The sequence below is a fragment of the Ranitomeya imitator genome, chromosome 4 (assembly GCF_032444005.1).
Source record: "Ranitomeya imitator isolate aRanImi1 chromosome 4, aRanImi1.pri, whole genome shotgun sequence".
In the NCBI taxonomy this organism is placed as follows: Eukaryota; Metazoa; Chordata; class Amphibia; order Anura; family Dendrobatidae; genus Ranitomeya; species Ranitomeya imitator.
Genome location: NC_091285.1, coordinates 53,420,729 through 53,444,702, shown reverse-complemented (window position 1 = coordinate 53,444,702; position 23,974 = coordinate 53,420,729). Strand labels below are relative to the sequence as shown.

Here is a 23,974-nt window from a genome sequence, read left to right as displayed (position 1 = left end):
CCATGGGGTTGCTGCCAACTATGTCCACATGTATTAAGACATAACATTAACAATTCCTTGAGGTTGTCAATCGGATTGCTCCCTTTGTAAACAGAATAGCTTTCAGGACTGTATAGAATTCAGTTCTCAGACGTTTCCCCGCAAACATATGAGCAATGTACAGTTATATTGACACTGATCTACCAGCAGGCACTGGCTGCCACTTTGTGACACAACTCTGCACCTATGTAAAAGCTTGGTATGAATGATGTCTATGACTGATAGTAAAAGTACAGATTTAGTGATCTCAGAAATTGACCAAAAGATCCAGACTGACCTTCACCCACTCCTCCACGTCTCCATCCTCAATCACCTCCAGTCTTTCACCTTGAGTGATAGTCAGCTCATCCGTCTGAGAAGCCTAAGGATACGAACATCAAAAGGTGACTGCAGTTCATTATGACACTTTCCATCTTTTCTGCATTGCTGCCTTCCTTTATAAATCTCAAAACTCAAGACAAGAACAGTCATATAATAAAAAAGAAGGCAGCAGATTAAAAGATCAGCTCAATAAGATGTGCGCCCCCATATGAGCTGGAGAGGTGCCCTTTTTATCTTTTCTTTAGATCAAGTGGGATGATTTGCAATAATGCTGCACCACTTCTGCCACTTCGTCTTGTGCTGCACCACTTCTGCTACGTCGCTTTATGCTGCACCACTTCTGCTATGCCGCCTTGTGCTGCACCACTTCTGCTACGTCACCTTGTGCTGCACCACTTCTGCTACGCCGCCTTATGCTGCACCACTTCTGCTACGTCGCCTTCTGCTGCAGCACTTCTGCTATGCAGCCTTAGGCTGCACCACTTCTGCTACTTTGCTTTGTGCTGCACCACTTCTGCTACGCCGCCTTATGCTGCATTTCTGCTACGTCGCTTTATGCTGCACCACTTCGCCTTATGCTGCACCACTTCTGCTAGGTCGCCTTGTGCTGCACCAATTCTGCTACGTCGCCTTGTGCTACACTTCTGCTACGTCGCTTTATGCTGCACCACTTCTGGTACTTCGCCTTATGCTGCACCACTTCCTGCTACTTCGCCTTATGCTGAACCACTTCTGCTATGTCGCCTTGTGCTACACTTCTGCACCACTTCTGTTGCTTCGCCTTGTGTTGCACCACTTCTGCTACGTCGCCTTGTGCTGCACTACTTCGGCTATGTCACCTTGTGCTGCACCACTTCTGCTACGTCCCCTTGTGCTGCACCACTTCTGCTACATCGCGTTATGCTGCACCACTTCTGCTATGTCGCCTTGTGCTGCACCACTTCTACGACGTCGCCTTGTGCTGCACTTCTGCTACTCCGCCTTGTGATGCACCACTTCAGCTATGTCGCCTTGTGCTGCACCACTTCTAATACAGTTTTATGCTGCACCTCTTCTGTTACATCGCCTTGTGCTGCACCACTTCTGCTATGTCGCCTTGTGCTGCACCACTTCTGCTACTCCACCTTATGCTGTACCACTTCTGCAACATCACCATGTGCTGCACCATTTCAGCTAGCTCACCTTGCGCTGCACCATTTCAGCTAGCTCACCATGTGCTGCACCATTTCAGCTAGCTCACCTTGTGCTGCACCATTTCAACTAGCTCACCATGTGCTGCACCATTTCAGCTAGCTCACCTTGTGCTGCTCCTCTGATATTAAGCAGAAGCTGTACCAAAAACATTAACATCACTTCTCCAGATATGTAATTCTGTGCAATTCTTGAGGGCAGGACGATCCCTGTCACATGTTCCCTAGGACCTACCCTTGTGGCATCTTTTTCTGTCACCAGGAGACGCTATATTCAATCTGCAGGCAGCACTGGTGATGGAGAAGTCATTGGGACCAGAAGCTCTGGGCAGTGCAGGATCTGTCCAGCCACTAAGATTTAGGGTTCGGGGGCTGGGATCTATACTGCCGTCCAGTCTGGCTGTTCAGCTGGAGTAATCAGCTCCATGCTTTGGCCCAATACTGAGCACCACACCCTACTTAAGCTCCCAGATTGTTGCAAGATACTGTTCTGTCTACTCTGGTTCAGTCCTGTGGTCTCCGCTCCTCTTGTTTTGTTGTAGCCCTGTTGTGTGACCACGGCCCGTTTCCTGGCCAGTTTTTTCTTGCTGATTTTGTACACTACTGTCCTCCTGGTTTTGACCCGGCTACCTGACTACTCCTAACAGCCAGCACTACTGGCCAGCAGTTAACTCTGGGGTCCCGGGTAAGTCCAGATCCCCATACAAGGTTGCAATGTTAGCGGGTGGCTATTGCAGCACATGCAGCCTACCTTGTAGTTATACAGCACGTGACATGGAGTGGGATAGGAGCGGTTGCCACTGAGGCTAAGAGGGGATTCTTCAAAGATTTCGCCACCATCGTCCATATCCTCGAACTCTGAGAAATCAAAGTCTTCCATCTGGAAAATATACAATTTTTTTTTGCTAATTACTATAAATGAACCCTGCAAATAATGCAAAAGCACAGCAGGGGCCACGGTATTACAGACGAGATTCTCAGCGAAGAATAAAGCTGAAATGTAATGATCCGAGTAGGAACCAAAATGACAAGTGAAGCAGAACGCAGTCCACAGTCCGATATGTGACTCACAGAAGTGTATGCATGGCTGCACGGATATATGTAGGGCATCAAGTAGGTGGTCGCATCAGAGAAACGTTACTCAATATGCCTGAATAGTAATTAGAACAGTCACCCCCCTGGGACTGTCCGCTATCGTTAAAGAGGGCACATCACATGGCCGGGCTAAATTGTTCTTTATTTAAAAGGGTGACCGTTGTTTCAATCTTGATTTCATACAGACATTCTGCTGCAAGTTCTCCTAAATCTACGGAGATCTGTAACTGTGATTTAGGAAAACTTGCAGCAGAATTTTCTGTCTGCCCTTAGCTACTCCCCTCTACATAGATGACACTTGATGCTTATAAGATTCTATGTAGAGGGGAGGAGATAAGGGCAGACACATATTCTGCTGCAAGTTCTCCTAAATCACAGTTACAGATCTCCATAGATTTAGGAGAACTTGCAGCAGAATGTCTGTCTGTCCTCAGCTCCTCCCCTCTACATAGAATATTATAAGCACCAACTGTCACCTCCTATTTCAGCAATGTTGAATACAGATTTTCCCCATGAATGGAAAGTGAAACATCAGTCTTGGAAGAGAAAGAAGCAGTTTTCTCTGATGAGATATAGTATAAAGTTTCTTATTTTCATGCGCACTAATGGTTTAGGTTAAGAAAATGAAAAAGACGGCTATGCTTTAAGTAAACTCTGAAGATTTCTATTTAACAGCACAGTGAGGAATTGATACTAAAAGTCTTTTGGAAAATGTTAGGACTTTTTCTATTATATATATATATAAAAAAATTAGAATTTGTATTTTGTATTTTATTATAGTTATTTTTTAAACTGATTTATGGAGAGCAAGTAATTGTTGTGGTTTTGTTGCTATGAGTTCCTCTTGGAAAGGACCGCTAATAAGGATATTAATAAAGATTTGCTTTATTGCTAAATTGTGAAGGACATTGTGCTTCTCACTAACTGATCACCATAGAGACGGACATTTTATGGGATTACATTTTCTAATTAGTAAAAGGGCATCAAGGAAGCGTCTCATCCATATATTTAACTCCGAACTAGATAACAGCAAAGAAAGGAAATCTCCCTTGTGAAGAGTGGAGTCAGCAGCTCATGGAGACACCATGCGCTCATTTGAGGTACTGCAATTAAATGACAACTACACAGGGGGTTGTCTATTTTCGGACAATTAAACTATATTTAGCACAATACACATCTCCCAGAAATAAGTATAAAATAATGACCAAGTCTGTGCTCACATGCAGTGTACAGTGGCATGTAAATGTTTGGTCAGCCCTGGTAAAAATTACTGTTATTGTGAACAGTTAAAGGGAACCTGTCACCCCCAAAATGGATGGTGAGGTAAGCTCACAAGAATCAGGGGCTTATCTACAGTATTCTGTAATGCTGTAAATAAGCCCCCAATATAACCTGAAAGAGGAGAAAAAGAGGTTAGATTATACTCACCCAGGGGCGGTCCCGCTGCGGTCCGGTCAAATGGGTGTCTCAGGTCCGCTCCGGCGCCTCCTATCTTCATTCCATGCCGTCCTCTTCTGGTCTTGACGCCGCGGCTCTGGCGCAGGCGTACTGTGTCTGCCCTGTTGAGGGCAGAGCAAAGTACTGCAGTGCGCAGGCGCCGGGCCTCTGACCTTTCCAGCCTCAAGGCTTGAGAAAGGGTCAGTGTGAGCCGAAACGTCGCACAGAGATGTGGGTTTGAATAAAGTACACACTTTTTCCATTTTGAAAAGGACTTGGGAGTGCTGCCTTTTTTTTTTTTCTATTTGGTATATATATATATATATTATACACACAAACACACACGAACTGCCTTGCGAAAGTATTCGGCTCCCTGGAACTTTTCAACCTTTTCCCACATATCATGCTTCAAACAAAGATACCAAATGTAAATTTTTGGTGAAGAATCAACAACAAGTGGAACACAATTGTGAAGTTGAGCGAAATGTATTGGTTATTTTAATTTTTGTGGAAATTCAAAAACTGAAAAGTGGGGCGTGCAATATTATTGGGCCCCTTAACTTTCAGTGCAGCAAACTCACTCCAGAAGTTCATTGTGGATCTCTGAATGATCCAATGTTGTCCTAGATGCCTAATGATGATAAATATAATCCACCTATGTGTAACCAAGTCTCCGTATAAATGCACCTGCTCTGTGATAGTCTCAGGGTTCTGTTTGAAGCACAGGGAGCATCATGAAGACCAAGGAATACAACAGGCAGGTCCGTGATACTGTTGTGGAGAAGTTTAAAGCCGGATTTGGATACAAAATGATTTCCAAAACTTTAAACATCCCAAGGAGCACTGTGCAAGCGATCATATTGAAATGGAAGGAGTATCATACCACTGCAAATCTACCAAGACCCGGCCGTCCCTCTAAACTTTCATCTCAAACAAGGAGAAGATTGATCAGAGATGCAGCCAAGAGGCCCATGATCACTCTGGATGAACTGCAGAGATCTACCGCTGAGGTGGGACAGTCTGTCCATAGGACAACAATCAGTCGTACACTGCACAAATCTGGCCTTTATGGAAGAGTGGCAAGAAGAAAGGCATTTCTCAAAGATATCCATAGAAAGTGTTGTTTAATGTTTGCAACAAGCCACCTGGGAGACACAGCAAACATGTGGAAGAAGGTGCTCTGGTCAGATGAAACCAAAATCGAACTTTATGGCAACAATGCCAAACGATATGTCGGCGTAAAGGTAACACAGCTCATCACCCTGAACACACCATCCCCACTGTCAAACATGGTGGTGGCAGCATCATGGTTTGGGCCTGCTTTTCTTCAGCAGGGACAGGGAAGATGGTTAAAATTGATGAGAAGATGGATACACATACAGGACCATTCTTAAAGAAAACCTGTTGGAGTCTGCAAAAGACCTGAGACTGGGACGGAGATTTGTCTTCCAACAAGACAATGATCTCAAACATAAAGCAAAATCTACAATGGAATGGTTCACAAACGTATCCAGGTGTTAGAATGGCCAAGTCAAAGTCCAGACCACAATCCAATCGAGAATCTGTGGAAAGAGCTGAAAACTGCTGTTCACAAACGATCTCCATCAAACCTCACTGAGCTCGAGCTGTTTGCCAAGGAAGAATGGGCAAGAATTTCAGTCTCTCGATGTACACAACTGATAGAGACAAACCACAAGCGACCTACAGCTGCAATCGCAGTAAAAGGTGGGACAACAAAGTATTAAGTTAAAGGGTCCATATATATTTGGACAGAGACAACATTTTTCTAATTTTGGTTATAGACATTTCCACAATGAATTTTAAACAAAACAATTCAGATGCAGTTGAAGATAAGACTTTCAGCTTTCATTTGAGGGTATCCACATTAAAACTGGATGAAGGGTTTAGGAGTTTCAGCTCCTTCACATGTGCCACCCTGTTTTTAAAGGGACCAAAAGAAATTGGACAGATTCAATAAAGTGTAAAGTGTCCCCAAGTGCAGTTGCAAAAACCATCAAGCGCTACAAAGAAACTGGCTCACATGAGGACCGCCCCAGGAAAGGAAGACCAAGAGTCACCTCTGCTTCTGAGAATAAGTTTATCCGAGTCACGAGCCTCAGAAATCGCAGGTTAACAGAAGCTCAGATTAGAGACCAGGTCAATGCCACACAGAGTTCTAGCAGCAGACACATCTCTACAACAGCTAAGAGGAGACTTTGTGCAGCAAAGTAGCTGCTAGGAAACCACTGCTAAGGACAGGCAACAAGCAGAAGAGACTTGTTTGGGCTAAAGAACACAAGGAATGGACATTAGACCAGTGGAAATCTGTGCTTTGGTTTGATGAGTCCAAATTTCAGATCTTTGGTTCCAACCACCGTGTCTTTGTGCGATGCAGAAAAGGTGAACGGATGGACTCTACATGCCTGGTTACCACCGTGAGGCATGGAGGAGGAGGTGTGATGGTGTGGGGGTGCTTTGCTGGCGACACTGTTGGGGATTTATTACAAATTGAAGGCATACTGAACCAGCATGGCTACCACAGCATCTTGCAGCGGCATGCTATTCCATCCGGTTTGCGTTTAGTTGGACCATCATTTATTTTTCAACAGGACAATGACCCCAAACAGCCTCCAGCCTGTGTAAGGGCTATTTGACCAAGAAGGAGAGTGATGGGGTGCTACGCCAGATGACCTGGCCTCCACAGTCACCAGACCTGAACCCAATCGAGATGGTTTGGGGTGAGCTGGACCGCAGAGTGAAGGCAAAAGGGCCAACAAGTGTTAAGCATCTCTGGGAACTCCTTCAAGATTGTTGAAAGACCATTCCTGGTGACTACCTCTTGAAGCTCATCAAGAGAATGCCAAGAGTGTGCAAAGCCGTCATCAAAGCAAAAGGTGGCTACTTTGAAGAACCTAGAATATAAGACATATTTTCAGTTGTTTCACACTTTTTTGTTAAGTATATAATTCCACATGTGTTAATTCATAGTTTTGATGCCTTCAGTGTGAATGTACAATTTTCATAGTCATGAAAATACAGAAAAATATTTAAATGAGAAGGTGTGTCCAAATTTTTGGTCTGTACTGTGTATATATATATATATATATATGTATATGTATATGTATATGTATATATATATATATATATATATATATATATATATATATATATATATATATATATATATATAAATAACACACACATACATACATATACATGCACACACACTCAAATTTATATACTTTTTCATCTTTTACATGTTAAAAATTACAAAAAGGAAGATGGGCCAATGTAAAAGTTTGGGCATCCTGCATGGTTAATACCTTGTTGCATGCCCTTTTACAATTATAACAGCTTGTAAACGCTTTCTGTAGCCGGTGAAGAATCTTTCAATTCTTGTTTGAGAGATTTCCTTCCATTATTCCTTGGAAAATTCTTGAACTTCTGAGAGACTCCTGGGTCCTCTTGCATGCACTGCTATTTTGAATAATCATATACTATATGTCCAAAAGAAAATTCATAATGCTAGACACCAATAGATTCAAAACACGTATCCCTTACAGCAAATTACCGTGCTGTTAGATATAAAGAGATTCAAACTTGATCATTAAAGTATTTTATTAGTTATCAATGCATAAAAACCAGAATGCATTAAAAAAAAAGGCAATAGGCTTCCAAGAACAGGGGGGGGGGCATATACAATAGATTACAGATCCAAGTAGTAAAAGAGAATTTGTATATGCAGACATCTCCAGAAAATAATAAAGAAGAACGTGCAATCAAGCAATTAGGATATTCGTGCCACAATAGCATGGCTTTGTAATCAATCAGCTAGTGCAATTATGGTGCATTTTTCCTGATATTCTGTGCCCTTTTTTCTCCACACATACCTCCACAGGACTTGTTTTCAAAATGCATTAGAATTGTTTAGATGTTCTTTTGCATAATTCTGATGCTGTATTTTATGGTGAGGAGGCAGGAGAGGTTTTCTTCTGTTGACTCTTCCATGAAGTCCATATTTGTGAAGGTGTTTCTGTACAGTAGAACAATGTACCACAACTCCAGAGTCTGCTAAATCTTTCTGAAGGTCCTTTGCAGTCAAGAAGGTTCTGATTTGCCTCTTTAGCAATCCTAGGAGCAGTTCACACTGAAATTTTGCTTGGTTTTCCAGATGTTATCTTGATCTCCACTAATCCTGTTAACTACCATTTCTTAATTACATTTGAGGAAAGGGCAACTTGAAAACACTTTGGTATCTTCTTATAGCCTTCTCCTGCTTTGTGGGCTTCCATAATTTTCAGAGTGATAGGCAGCTGCTTAGAAGAACCTGTGGCTGCTGTTTGGCACAAGGTTAGAGGAGGCTGGGTTTTTATATAGCTGGGATATTTGCATCACCTGGCCTTTCCTAACAACTGTAGTGAACAAACCATAACCCTAACAGGCTAATTAAGGTGTGAAATCTTGGTCAAAGTTATCTGAGCACACAAATCTTCAAGGCTGTCCAAATGTTTGCACTGGCCTATTTTCCTTTTCGTCATATTTAAAATGTAAAAAAAAAAAATCACCATACTTTTTTTTTTTCTTAAAATACAAAGGAAATGTGCATTTTTAACTTTAGCCCTTTTAGCGATCATTTAAACTTCAAGTTGACTACAATAACAGTAATTTGACCAGGGGTGCCCAAACATGCTGATGTAAATGCTACATTTTTGCACTCAGATAATCTGCTGCGTTTCATTGTCCAAGCAAAGTTGGAGTCTTTTCGACAGTTAATTTTTTTTCTCACATAGTGGAATAGAGAAAAAACTCCACAAAAAATGAAGTTTAAAATGTTGCAGATTACAAAAAAAAAATATATAAGCACGCAATACAAAGAGTAGCCACAAGATGGCAGAATACCACCAAGGAGTGATGATAGCAGGTATGTTTAGGTACATATTCTGCAGGTTATATAGATATATAGAGCTTTGGTGCAATTTAATGCATGAAAACAAAATCTAGAGTAAATAGATAAAGGTGCATTATAATAATCAGACGCACCCAACAAACAATATAATGTGTCACCTCACCACATAGTAACATACATAGTAACATAGTTAGTAAGGCTGAAAAAAGACATTTGTCCATCCAGTTCAGCCTATATTCCATCATAATAAATCCCCAGATCTACGTCCTTCTACAGAACCTAATAATTGTATGATACAATATTGTTCTGCTCCAGGAAGACATCCAGGCCTCTCTTGAACCCCTCGACTGAGTTCGCCATCACCACCTCCTCAGGCAAGCAATTCCAGATTCTCACTGCCCTAACAGTAAAGAATCCTCTTCTATGTTGGTGGAAAAACCTTCTCTCCTCCAGACGCAAAGAATGCCCCCTTGTGCCCGTCACCTTCCTTGGTATAAACCGATCCTCAGCGAGATATTTGTATTGTCCCCTTATATACTTATACATGGTTATTAGATCGCCCCTCAGTCGTCTTTTTTCTAGACTAAATAATCCTAATTTCGCTAATCTATCTCGGTATTGTAGTTCTCCCATCCCCTTTATTAATTTTGTTGCCCTCCTTTGTACTCTCTCTAGTTCCATTATATCCTTCCTGAGCACCGGTGCCCAAAACTGGACACAGTACTCCATGTGCGGTCTAACTAGGGATTTGTACAGAGGCAGTATAATGCTCTCATCATGTGTATCCAGACCTCTTTTAATGCACCCCATGATCCTGTTTGCCTTGGCAGCTGCTGCCTGGCACTGGCTGCTCCAGGTAAGTTTATCATTAACTAGGATCCCCAAGTCCTTCTTCCTGTCAGATTTACCCAGTGGTTTCCCGTTCAGTGTGTAATGGTGATATTGATTCCTTCTTCCCATGTGTATAACCTTACATTTATCATTGTACAATGTGCCCAGGACCTCTTATCGGCACTGTCCCACTGCATCCTGGACAGTTTGGAGCTATGCAATATAGTCATAACTTTGGGACTATCGGTCCCAATGAGGAGTAGTATACAATACATGAAATGTTGTATTGTAGTACAATAAGAGAACAGGGCATATACAGTGATAGAGTTTATAAAAAAGGATGTTTGTTTGTTTTTTCGTTTTAGAAACAGCTCTTGTACCGGGGCTGCATCTTGTATTTCAGAATATCAAAATCAGCACAGAACGTACAGATGGCGACACTAAGGACTGAGCACGCTCTACTAGGCATGCAGTGACTGTGGGATGGTCAGGACAATGGACCAATGGGACGTCTAACACACAAAATTGCAACAGGGCACCACTGCATAAAGTATCTCACTTGTGCCCCCTACTGGAGATAGAGCAAATCTGCATACGGTTTCACCCAAGGAGCATTGCCATCAAGTCTCCAAACACAGTTTGTCTCCATACATACTTCCAATATGGAAAAGTTACACAAGTAACATAGTACATTAAAAAGTTCATATTTTCAGCAAATGGATCGCGTTGTTCAGAATTGTTGGGTGAACTTCATATATAATTTGGAAAACTTACAGAAGGAGACACTTCTCCATTAGACATGCGGGCCTCACTCAGACGTCTCTCTTGTTCTAGTTCTTCATTAGCTTGTGTCATGGCACCAGATAGCCATGTGTCTACATCCACCCCAACCTGACGGAGCAGTTCCACTCGAGCATCAGCTTTTACCTTGCTGACCTAAAACACATAAAAAAAATAATAGTCTGAATACAATGTATGAACCATAGTTCTTCAGCCTTCTTTCCATAACAATGCAAACACTGATTTCTCAGTAGTGGAGGAATGGATGTAAAGGTATTGATGGACTAGTCTTTGAAAGTAGTACATGTGTATATAGTTTAGGGGTGGTGAAATCCTGCCGAATGATGCCCTTTAAGGCTCTATAAACACCTTTTGCTAGTTTACTGCCATTCTTAGGATCAATGTGGACTCCCTCCATTCAGACGCTTGGCTCAGTTCTGGGCTGTTCCTTTAGTTGGCATTATGTATAGTTATTTAGGTCATTTGGACTGTAAATTGACCATGTAATTTTAAGATGTATAAATATATAAAAGATGTAACCGGTAGAGTTTCTCCTTGTGCAGGATACCAAGTCGGCATAAGGAGACTTATAGGCCATGCACTGCTACTTTGTGAACTTATTTATTGACACTATTATACAGATTAAATAAGCAAACAGCTTTTTCCAGGGAGGAAAAGGACTGGAACTATAGTGCAAGCTATTGAAGAAGCAAAATTTTCATATTAAAATTTCTAGGGAAGCATTGCATGGCCTATAAGTCTCCTTACGATGACTTGGCACTTCTCTCCACAATGAGAAACATTCTCTCTTACAAAGGCCTTTCACCCAGCAAAACCAGACTTACTCCTTATCCCAAGTCATGTGGCCAGGCTTAATAAAGGGTCGATATTGACGGTTTAGGATAGGCTACCTCAAACAGGTGGCACTAGAGGTCAGTCCCCATCTCTCTGAAGAGCCTATTTGCATGTATTTCTTGTATACAGTTATTTCGCATATACCCAAGACTAGAACATGGTTTGGACCTCCTCCAAGTCCAGAGCAAAGAACGTTTCCACACCGACATCAAAGAGGGTCTTTACCGTAAGAGCAGTGAGACTATGGTGAATTCATAAAAAAAAAAAAAAAGGAGTCAGGAAGGATTTTTTCCCCAAAATGATTGAAAATGCATCAAGGAGGACTTGCCTCCTTCTAAAGGTACCGTCACATTTAGCGACGCTGCAGCGATCTAGACAACGATGCCGATCGCTGCAGCGTCGCTGTGTGGTCGCTGGAGAGCTGTCACACAGACGAACGATGCCGAGGTCCCTGGGTAACATTTCGGTGTCTGTCCCCCGGCGCTGTGCTTCTCTGCACTGTGTAAGCGCCGGCCGGAAAGCAGAGCACAGCGGTTTCCGGCCGGCGCTCACAGTCAGTGCAGAGAAGCAGAGCGCCGGAGAGGACAGACACCGGAATGTAAGTAGGTAGTGTTTGTTTGTTTTTTTTACGTTTACACTGGTAACCAGGGTAAACATCGGGTTACTAAGCGCAGCCCTGCGCTTAGTAACCCGATGATTACCCTGGTTACCAGTGAAGACATCGCTGAATCGGTGTCACACACGCCGATTCAGCGATGTCTGCGGGAGATCCAGCGACCAAATAAAGTGCTGGACTTTCTGCAGCGATCAACGATGTCACAGCAGGATCCTGATCGCTGCTGCGTGTCAAACTCAACGATATCGCTAGCCAGGACGCTGCAACGTCACGGATCGCTAGCGATATCGTTCAGTGTGACGGTACCTTAAGTCAACATTGCAGAATGGACTAATGGTGGTGTCATCTTAAAGCCAATGGACGCAAACGTCGTGCAATCTTCCCATACCTCAGCTTTTCGTATGCTTTCTTTTACTTCCTCCATTTTCTGGACTATGCCGAGGACCTCTTCTTCAGATGTGTTCTTTCGTCTGTCTTCCAATCGTTGAAGGACCTAGAATATTAGCAGATTTTGTGATAACATTTTCTTTTGGACCGTGTTCCTGAAAAGGTTCTGTAGGTTTACAAGTAGTTTTATAATAATTTTTATGATGGTCCTGTAATTTAGAACGTCTCAGCCTCAACAAAAAACGTGTTCGCTGGTCCTGCTGGGACCCCTGGTGATTTGTGGGTAAACCTGTCAGCAGTTGTAGCGCCACCACAGGGGAGATTAGACATTACACAGAGCTCATTTACTTCCATGAATATAATGCAATACAAGACCGGCCCTCCGGAGGCGCTCTTTATAACTACTCTCCGCTTTGCCTTCTCAACTCATGGGCTGATATTTACTTAGCTTTAAATGCAATAATAGACATAGGAACGGTTTAAATAGCAATCTAGTCTCAAAAAGATAAGTAGATTTTTTTTTCTAATTTCATACAGTCTCTTGTCCTTTCACAGAAAATCTGTAAAAAAAAAAAAAAAGCATGGTCTTGCTGCCATTCTCTCCCATAACAAGTTAAAATTGCTATACATGACCAATACAAACATTAAATGTCTTGATTTCCATGCTTTTTAGCTGGTCAGAGATCCTTTTCATCATCACTCTGCCAGCATTATAGGTGCTGGAACTTAACCTTCACTCTCCAGCATGCATTGTACCTGTCTAATGGCTTCCCTGCCCTGTACGAATACCAAATCTCCCAGTTAATTGTGAATGCAGTACTTACAGTTATATGAAAAAGTTTGGGCACCCCTATTAATCTTAAGCTTAATGTTTTATAAAAATTGTTTTTTTTGCAACAGCTATTTCAGTTTCATATGTCTAATAACTGTTGGACACAGTAATGTTTCTGCCTTGAAATGAGGTTTATTGTACTAACAGAAAATGTGCAGGCAACAAGTTAGGGCATGTGCGCACGTTGCAGATTTGACTGTGGAATTTTCTGTGCAGATTCTGAATTTCTCGGCAGAAAACGCAGGTCAGAATCTGTGCCTTTTTTAAGGAGATATAGTTTAGGACTTTGTAATGATTAATTAATAAAATATTTTTAAAAACAAGTAAGACCAAGCTGTCTGAAAGTACAGTGACCATTTATATGTCTTCCCCATGATTGTGGAGCCTACTGTAAAAGACTAAGGGACCTTTTTAAAACACTTAGGAAGCCTTTGCAGGTATTTTCTGTTTATTATTCTAATTTACTGAGATAATGACTTTTGGGCTTTCATTGGCTGTAAGCCATAATCATCAACATTAAGAGAAATAAAACACTTGTGTTTGTCTCCACCACATAATTTGTTACCTCTGATTATCTGTTTGCATAGAGTGTGCAAAGCAGTCATCAAAGCAAAAGGTGGCTACTTTAAAAAACCTGGAATATTAGACATATTTTCAGTTATTTCACACTTTTTTCTTAAGTATATAATTCCACATGTGTTAATTCATAGCTTTGATGCCTTCAGTGTGAATTTACAATTTTCATGGTCATGAAAATACAGAAAAATCTTTAAATGAGAAGGTGTGTCCAAACCTTTGGTCTGTACTGTATGTAGTTTGATATATGATGTTCCATTGCATATACCACCTTGGGTGACACCACATACGGAAGGGTCCCCCATCTCTTCCTCCTATAAGAGGTCTCACTTATAAATGTTCTGTAATTTTGTAATACCTTTTTCAATAAAAATATGTTTTTTATTTAGTTGGTGGGTTATGGTTACTACATCTTTTGTTTTGTGTTTGTGTGTATAAATACATGCTCTGGGAGAAAGGACTAATCTGTTGAGCACACAATGACATATGTGCCTGCTGAATGAGCTGTTTATTTGCAGTTATACATTTTGTGGAGACACAGCATTGTACCTTAATTAACCAGACGGCTATTATTTCAGTAGGCCTAGGGAGATGAGCTAGAGATCATGTGAGAATGACCATTAACCTTGTTGTCATTGAGTCAATGTTCAATGGCTGACTTTTGTTGACTGGCTGCTGATTATATATATGTATATGTCCTATTATTGTTCTACTATCTTTGGGAAACAAAGGCAACAGTGTTTGAATATTTGTTAATATGTTGATGACCCATTGGTGCTCTGCAATATGAAGGTCAATCTATGCATGTTGTTTGAACACTCCAGCAGTGAAGATGGCCTCCTTCCACCTTCCCCCAAGCATGTGGTGGAATGACTGAATGAGAAGTTGTGACCTATAGAAAGGAGGATCTGCCTGTGTTTAGAGAGACAGATTTAGCCTAGACGTGCAAAGGACAAGAGACAGGACAGTAGCAAATAGACCATGGCTCCATCACGAGGGATATGGATCTATCATTCTACAGGAAACAACCTTGGGGACCTCGGCCCTGGTTGGAATAATAAAGATCTGCTCCATTGACAATTGCCGAACCATTGATACATTTGGAGAAAGTAAGGATTGGAAAAAGCCGGTCGCCTGGCTCCATGGAGATGTTTGGAGAAGCCAGGTTGTGACGCACGGGTCAACTGGTCTTGTACCTCATTGGACTGTCATCTTCCTAAGCTTGTTGTTACCTCCTCTCTGTGGTGAGTGTCACAGGTGGAGTAATCGGTTCTCGAAGGTCGCAGCTGGATAGGCTTTTTTCTGGGACCCTAATATTATGACCACCTAGGTTGCCTGAATTGTATATATTTTTATCTTTTTTGCCTCTATGTATTCATATTTTTTTCACGGGATACCGTGTTTTGACATTTGATATTCTATCGATAGTGGCGGACTGTGTTACTTTCAAAGCGACGTGAGAGAGTCCCAAGTGGTTATAATGGGCATTTGTTATTTATCTATTTTATCCTTAGTCATTGTGGTATTTACCCTAGTTTAGTAGTGAGCCTTATCGGTTTTTCTCTTATTCACAGCCTATCTTGTTCTTCCCTAAATAGGGTAATGATGTGTTACTGTATTTGTATTTATTATCTCTAATATTCAGAGTGTATATGTCTTTATATGTTTGTTCAATAAATTTATATATTTTTACATATTTGCACCTCCCTTGTTCTCTATTGGACTTATGCTCATTAGTGGAAGGGATCACTTGGTGATCATATGTTTGGCTGTTCGCTAGAGTTGTTCACAAATGTGCATGTTTCTGCACAAACGGTTAGAAACCGACTCCATGAGGATGGTCTGAGTGCCCGACGTCCACAGATGGGGGCTGTGCTCACAGCCCAACACCATGCAGGACGCTTGGCATTTGCCACAGAACACCAGGATTGGCAAATTCTCCACTGGCGCCCTGTGCTCTTCACAGATGAAAGCAGGTTCACTCTGAGCACATGTGACAGACGTGACAGAGTCACGGGTGCTGCATGGAATACATATACATTACTGAAATACTGGAACAGGAATCTATAATGGATAATGTAAGTGCAGATAAAGGCAGCAGCGCAGGTTTACAGTCTTGTCATTTATCTATTGCTGGAACGAGAGCAATTCAGAGATTGTACAGAAATTTTCAGTCATTGTTGCCTTGGTCAAGAATAAAACTAACTTGCCACAGTATGATGGGATAGAAGGAATGTGGGCTACACAGCGGGCACGGCAGACATTTGCCCTTCATAAGAATGAAGGTCGCGGTCGTATAAGCAGATCTGCTTTATCAACAATCACTTTTCTTCTTCGCGGAGGGTTTTGTTTTACGTTTCTCCTGGACACCGAAATCTCCCATTGTGCTCACATGCTGGGATCGGTTTTTGTGCCTCAACTAAAATATTTATGCGCTCTGCAATATGCACATATATTTAGAGGACGTAACAGCAAAGTTGGCATCTGTTCAGTCCAACTGGGGCTGCTTTCCTGCGCCCTTGGATATCTGATCTGGAGAAACTTTCAATGCAAGGTCAAAAAGCCCCAGACACGGTAATGGGCGGTCAAGAGAAACCGCATGAAATCAATGCCAGTCCTGAAACAGCATCAAGAGCCTAAACCGACAAGAGTAAGGAACTAACGAGACAAAAGGCAACTTTTCCCTTTAAAAGCCATACACTATTCATATTAGATAATTGCATAAATAGTAATTCCCACAATCTACCTAAGCTTCACTTTGCTGAGGATTTCCATTACTAAGGCTACGTTCACATTAGCGTTGCGCGCCGGTGCGTCGGCGACGCAACGCACGACGCACCAAAAACGCGCGCAAAAACGCTGCGTTTTGCGACGCGTGCGTCGTTTTTTGACGAAAATCGGACGCACGAAAAATGCAACTTGTCGGAAAACGCTACCAAAAAAACGCACGCGTCCCCCATGTTAAACATAGGGGCGCGTCACTGCTGCGTCGCCGACGCAACAGCGACGCACATTAGCGAAACGCTAATGTGAACGTAGCCTTATTGCTGCACACAGTAGAATGCAGCTGGTCGCTTATGGCAGGGTTTTCTGTCTCCTCATTTCACAGCGGTGGGCTCTCCAGACGCTGGACCCCTATAACATCTGCCATATCCACTCTTCCGTTACATCATTGTCCTACTGAAAGTCAGAGCGCAGGTGTGAATACTTGTACAACATTATGGACACAGGGCGGACTGCAGTGCTCCTGATACTCTGGGGCAGAAGGTGATTTGGTCAGTAGTCAGTGAAACTTTTGAGCATTGCCTTTACTATTTGAGTGCATTTAAACTTTTCATTCTCATCCACAAAGCTCTCCATGATGCTGCACCCTCCTACATCTCCTCACTCTTCCCTGTTTACCACCCTATATTCTTACAAAGATTTTTCCATAATGGGAAGCTCCCACTTGCACCATCAAGACTTCTCTCATGCTGCACCAGTTCTCTGGAATGCGCTACCCCAGGGCAATCAGATTAAATACCACCACCCACAGTTGTATTGTGCCTTTAAAACACATCTTTTTAGGGAGGTCCATTACATTCTGTAATCTGACTGCCTTCTACACCTTATCCAAACACATTCACTATTATCAATATTGTAGCATAGATGTAGCATTAGATCCTCTACTGCGGGCACACCATGTACAAAAAGTACCCTATTCAAAAGACATCCATTGTTTTATATTATGAGGTTCATCATTTGGCATCCTCAACCTAAAAAGGTGTTCTCATACAACTCCTTTAAAGGGAAAGTTTAAATCAGAGTTTTATGATAAAATGTATTTTCCAAAAATTTGGGGTATTTGTTTTTTTTCCTTTCAGATGATGAAAATTAGAAATCTTTTCCTTTTCACACTGACCACTGGAAAAATTCTAGATATATACTCCTTGTTCCTTGAAGAAATAAAAAAAAAAAAAAAAGCATGTGAAGCAATAAACTGGCTCAGACCCGATCTGTCACGCTGTGACTGTCTTGGTGTGACACGACCTGGTGGGTGGTCAATCACAAAACGACGAAACACACAAGGGTACACCTGGGACACTTTAACAACGGTGGGTCCTGTCGGTAGGGAACGGGGAATGGGCACCTCCTGCACTCACCTGAGGCTGTGCCCTGATCTTGCTACCGTCCCTATACGGGTTCTTTCAACCCGTCGCCGACCAGGATACCTAGTCCCTCACTTGCCCTGCTCTAATCCCTATTTAGGGAACTGGCAGGTGAGAGCACTGGTCCCACCGCTGCACTAATACAACACTGGGAAAGTTACAAACAACAAAGGGACAAAGAAACAATAACACCACACTTCGCTTTCTCTGCTGCAATGCACCGCACAGCAGAGTAAGGCACCAGGAATAAGTATTCAGCTGTAGAACAACAGCACTCAGCAAGCTCCTATTCCACCAAGGTTGGTATCCAAAGAACCTGTGTAACCAACAGTCAGCTGATGAACCAGGTGACCTTTTAAAGGAAGGTGGGAGTGGTCACCACCCAAATCAGCAGAACAAGCTGCAATGCAATTACACCAGCAGCCACCGGGGAAAAACTGCATAAACCCCCGATGACCTGAAAGGAAAAAAGGTTTTAATCTGAAGGAAACCAGATCTGCCACAGATCCAAACATGGATCGTGACACGATCTTTTGCATAGAAGCATCTAAGGAGCGTATGCAAAAGGTCATTAGATGCTACAAAGAGCTCTTCATATCAATCCAAACACTAATTTCTCAGTAATGGAGGAACGGACTTGGCCACGTAAAAGTATTGCTGGACTTATTTAAATAGTATACGAATAGTTTTAGGGGCCAACTGACATCCTGCTGACAGATACCGACTAAAGTGTAGAACAAAGTTGTAGGCAAGTGATAATGAGAACTATTTTAAAACTCTTATTATTAAGGAGCATCACATGTCCAATATTCACCATGACAAACCCTTTATTAAACAAGGGCAAAGATGTCAGAAAAGGGAGGACATAATGTCCCAAGACAGCAGTAATGTCCAGCACATTCCTATACAGGAAAGAAATATATCTTGGTACCGTGTTAGCCAGTAGATAGAAAAATATTTAGAATTGAGAGTCCTCAGTGGTTGATACCTTTTAATGGCTAACTGAAAAGATGGTAATAAATTGCAAGCTTTCGAGACTACACAGGTCTCTTCATCAGGCAAAGACTAAAAGAAATTCTGAAGAATCACATATTTATGCACAGCATAGTATAGGAAAAAAAAAAAAACCATGGATAAGCCAGGTGACATGAAGCAGAATTACCATGGGTGATAAACAGTTACGTCCATAAATATTGGGCCAATTCTTAGATAAGGATTGTTTTATTGTCCTGTGATTAGGGTCTCTGTTGTAATGACCCTTCATGGTCTGAGGGGCAAGTTCCTTAGTTGATGTAAAAAGACATAAATCCATGTGACACATTCATTCCTGCATTAAGACTGTCAAAGATCGTCATCAGTTTATATTCCCAGACTCTCCTGTCTTTCTGCGATTTGAAGTTTCCTTTCAATACAAGTAATTTCATGTCCATAATGTTATGATTTGGGAGACAGAAATGTATTGCCACCGGTAGATCCATTCTTTTTTCTCTTATTGTATGGCGATGGGAGTTCATTCTTGTTCTAAGCTTCTGCCCTGTCTCCCCCACATACAGACCCCCAGTTGGACATTTAGTACATATAATTAGGTACACCACATTAGAAGTGACACAGCTGAAAGTACCTGGGATCTTGTAGTCCTGATGTGAATTGGGGATCTTTATCTTGTCCGTAGTCATTATAAATGGACAGGTTTTACATTTTTTCTGGTTGCAAGGAAAGGTTCCTGCAGCTGTTGGAGAGGACATAGAGCTTCTGACAATGATGCTTCTTAGATTTGGGGGCTGCCTAAAACACAGTAGTGGGGGGTCTGGAAAAATGGATTGTAAGTGGGCATCTTTTTGCAGTAAAGGTTGCAATTTCCGTGCAGCTCCCCTTAGCACCTCCAGATTTGGATTGTAGGTAACTACTAGAGGCACCCGGTTATTTTCTTCTTTAGTTTTGTAATGTAGCAGGTGATTCCTTGATATTCTGGTGGCTCTTGTGATCTGATTTTCAATTGTTCTTGGATGGTAGCCCTGATTCAAAAAGATCTTTCTGAGGCGACCAAGGTGTTCATCCCTATCCATGGAGTTGGAACAAATATGATTGTATCTGATGGCTTGGCTGTAGACAATAGAGTTTTTTATGTGTTTTGGATGGAAACTGTCCCATTTAAGGTATGTTGGGCGGTCGATTGGCTTCTGATACAGGGATGTCTCTATTTTATTGTTCTGCAGCTTAATGATGGTGTCCAAAAAGTTAATTGAATCAGGGCTACCATCCAAGAACAATTGAAAACCAGATCACAAGAGCCACCAGAATATCAAGGAATCACCTGCTACATTACAAAACTAAAGAAGAAAATAACCGGGAACCTCTAGTAGTTACCTACAATCCAAATCTGGAGGTGCTAAGGGGAGCTGCACGGAAATTGCAACCTTTACTGCAAAAAGATGCCCACTTACAATCCATTTTTCCAGACCCCCCACTACTGTGATTTAGGCAGCCCCCAAATCTAAGAAGCATCATTGTCAAGAGCTCCCTGTCCTCTCCAACAGCTGCAGGAACCTTTCCTTGCAACCAGAAAAAATGTAAAACCTGTCCATTTATAATGACCATGGACAAGATAAAGATCCCCAATTCACATCAGGACTACAAGATCCCAGGTACTTTCAGCTGCGTCACTTCTAATGTGGTGTACCTAATTATATGTACTAAATGACCAACTGGGGGTCTGTATGTGGGGGAGACAGGGCAGAAGCTTAGAACAAGAATGAACTCCCATCGCCATACAATAAGAGAAAAAAGAATGGATCTACCGGTGGCAATACATTTCTGTCTCCCAAATCATAACATTATGGACATGAAATTACTTGTATTGAAAGGAAACTTCAAATCGCAGAAAGACAGGAGAGTCTGGGAATATAAACTAATGACGACCTTTGACAGTCTTAATGCAGGAATGAATGTGTCACATGGATTTATGTCTTTTTACATCAACTAAGGAACTTGCCCCTCAGACCATGAAGGGTCATTACAACAGAGACCCTAATCACAGGACAATAAAACAATCCTTATCTAAGAATTGGCCCAATATTTATGGACGTAACTGTTTATCACCCATGGTAATTCTGCTTCATGTCACCTGGCTTATCCATGGTTTTTTTTTCCCCTTTTTTTTTTTCCTATACTATGTTGTGCATAAATATGTGATTCTTCAGAATTTCTTTTAGTCTTTGCCTGATGAAGAGACCTGTGTAGTCTCGAAAGCTTGCAATTTGTTACCATCTTTTCAGTTAGCCATTAAAAGGTATCAACCACTGAGGACTCTCAATTCTAAATATTTTTCAGCACATTCCTACTAACCCTTTCTCCATGAGTCTTCAGTTTATAATCTCTGGCAGATCTGCTCGTCCACCTACGTGCCTCCTTATCCAAGACGTTCATTTCGTCGGGCGCTTTTATAAGGGTCACTAACTTTAGTATCTGTGAAAAAAAAGAAAACATTCAAAGTAGAAACAAAAGGTTGCCAGAATATTTCATACAGAACTTTTCCTTGGTGATCGGAGATGATTTTCCATCGCTTTATACATTCAGTAAACCGACTTTATACATCGAGGAGCAGATTACTATTTCTTTAGGTCTGATATCTGAAGGCAAGTTACAAGTGTACTGCACGGGCTGTGGACCACGATGAGAAGTGAGATCTCAGGATTAGGGATTATTCTCCTGTTTGATGATGTGTCACCAATGATGACTCCTGGAGAATAGAGAATTCTCATTTCGGAAAAAATTGGGCACATTTTCCAATTTATCAAAAGTTTTAAAATAGCTTCTGGAAACCATAAATTAAAAAAGTCACTTCTGCTTGATGCTATCGGCCCTCATGTTTTCTTCCATTTACAGCTTATTGGGGAAGGGGGCAACATCACGAAATGACCAATTAACTTGTATAAACTCTATTCGATGTCTGTGACACACAGGGGCAGCACACGTTCTGAGGGTTAGTCCGTGTGGGACTTATCCACTGTGGATACAGTCATTCCATCACACATACACTATGGATAAAAGGATTAGGTCACCTCCACAATACACCTACAGGAGCTCTTCTGACCTTGCACGACAAATCCATAGGCATTAATATGGAGCGGTTTGCCCTTTCCAGCTATAACAAACCTTCTTCTGGGAAGGGTTTCTACAAGATTTTGATGGGGTCTATGAGAATTTTCGCCCGTTCATCCAGGAGACCATTTGTGAGGTCAACCAGGAATGTTGGAGGAGACTGCGGGTCTTGCAATCTCTATTGTTGTTAATTTCTAAGATATTGGATGGGATTGAGGTCAGGGCTCTCAGCAAGCTGGTCATGTTCTTCCAAACCAAACTCCTCCAACCATGACTTTATGGACCTTGCTTTGTGCTGTAGGATCATATGGATATTGAAAACGACCTTCCTCAAACTGTTCCAACAAAGTGGAAATTGTCCAAAATATCTGGATATGCTGAAGTACTGTATTAAGCTTCCTCATCAATGAAACTAAGGGGTTGAGTCCAAACCCTGAAAAACAACCCAATTGTATTATCCCTCCTCCACCAAAACTTTAATGTAGGCACAATGCAGTAGGACAGGTAAAGTTCTCTTGGCATTCACCATACCAGGACTGTCAGACAGAGAACCATGGTTCATCACTCTACAGAACAAAGTTCCTCTGCTCAGGGGTTCAGTTTTTGATACTTTACACCACTCCCCTGTGATGCGTGGCATTGTGCTTAGTGATGTAATGCTTGCATGCAGCTGCTTGGCATTGGAAACCCATACCATGGAGGTCCTGATGCACAGTCATTGAGGATGTGCTTTAATGCGGAGTAAATCCTTACCTTTCTTGTAGAAATCGGTTTTGCTATTAGAGAGAAATCAATAATTTAAATTGTATACTAATGAGTCACAAGTGCAGTGGGCGGGCTCTGCACTTGCAGCTCTCCTGCCCCTCTCCATAGTCCCCGCCCACTGCCTGCCTACTGTCTCCGACTGACCGCCCTCTGCACTTACAGCTCTCCTGCCCCTCTCCATAGTCCCCCCCACTGCCTGCCTCTGACTGACTGCCCTCTGCACTTACAGCTCTCCTGCCCCTCTCCATAGTCCCCCCCACTGCCTGCCTCTGACTGACTGCCCTCTGCACTTACAGCTCTCCTGCCCCTCTCCATAATCCCCACCCACTGCCTTCCTCCTGTCTCTGACTGACCGCCCTCTGCACCTACAGCTCTCCTGCCCCTCTCCATAGTCCCCGCTCACTGCCTGCCTCCTGTCTGACTGACCGCCCTCTGCACTTGCAGATCTCCTGCCCCTCCCCATAGTCCCCGCCCACTGCCTGCCTCCTGTCTCTGACTGACCGCCCTCTGCACTTGCAGCTCTCCTGCCCCTCTCCATAGTCCCCACCCACTGCCTGCCTCCTGTCTCTGACTGACCGCCCACTGCACTTACAGCTCTCCTGCCCCTCTCCATAGTCCCTGCCTCCTGTCTCTGACTGACCGCCCTCTGCACTTACAGCTCTCCTGCCCCTCTTCATAGTCCCCCCCACTGCCAGCCTCCTGTCTCTGACTGACCGCCCTCTGCACTTACAGCTCTCCTGCCCTTCTCCATAGTCCCCGCCCACTGCCTGCCTCCTGTCTCTGACTGACCGCCCTCTGCACTTACAGCTCTCCTGCCCCTCCATAATCCCCACCCACTGCCTGCCTCCTGTCTCTGACTAACCGCCCTCTGCACTTACAGCTCTCCTGCCCCTCCATAATCCCCACCCACTGCCTGCCTCCTGTCTCTGACTAACCGCCCTCTGCACTTACAGCTCTCCTGCCCCTCTCCATAGTACCCGCCCACTGCCTGCCTCCTGTCTCTGACTGACCGCCCTCTGCACTTACAGCTCTCCTGCCCCTCTCCATAGTCCCCGCCCACTGCCTGCCTCCTGTCTGACTAACCGCCCTCTGCAC

General features: G+C 42.8%; 1 protein-coding gene across 3 annotated transcripts in view; it reads right to left on the bottom strand.

Annotated features, from left to right (window-relative positions):
* Positions 1-23,974, bottom strand: part of FCHSD1 (FCH and double SH3 domains 1) — a 130,131-nt gene that overhangs the window by 15,873 nt on the left and 90,284 nt on the right. For all 3 annotated transcript variants that reach the window (XM_069763636.1, XM_069763635.1, XM_069763637.1), the window contains 5 exons: positions 21,359-21,478; positions 12,459-12,563; positions 10,594-10,755; positions 2,302-2,430; positions 317-400 (listed from right to left, as the gene is read on the bottom strand). In XM_069763636.1, the coding sequence (XP_069619737.1) occupies positions 317-400; positions 2,302-2,430; positions 10,594-10,755; positions 12,459-12,563; positions 21,359-21,478 (600 nt within the window). The remainder of the gene's footprint in view (positions 1-316; positions 401-2,301; positions 2,431-10,593; positions 10,756-12,458; positions 12,564-21,358; positions 21,479-23,974) is intronic.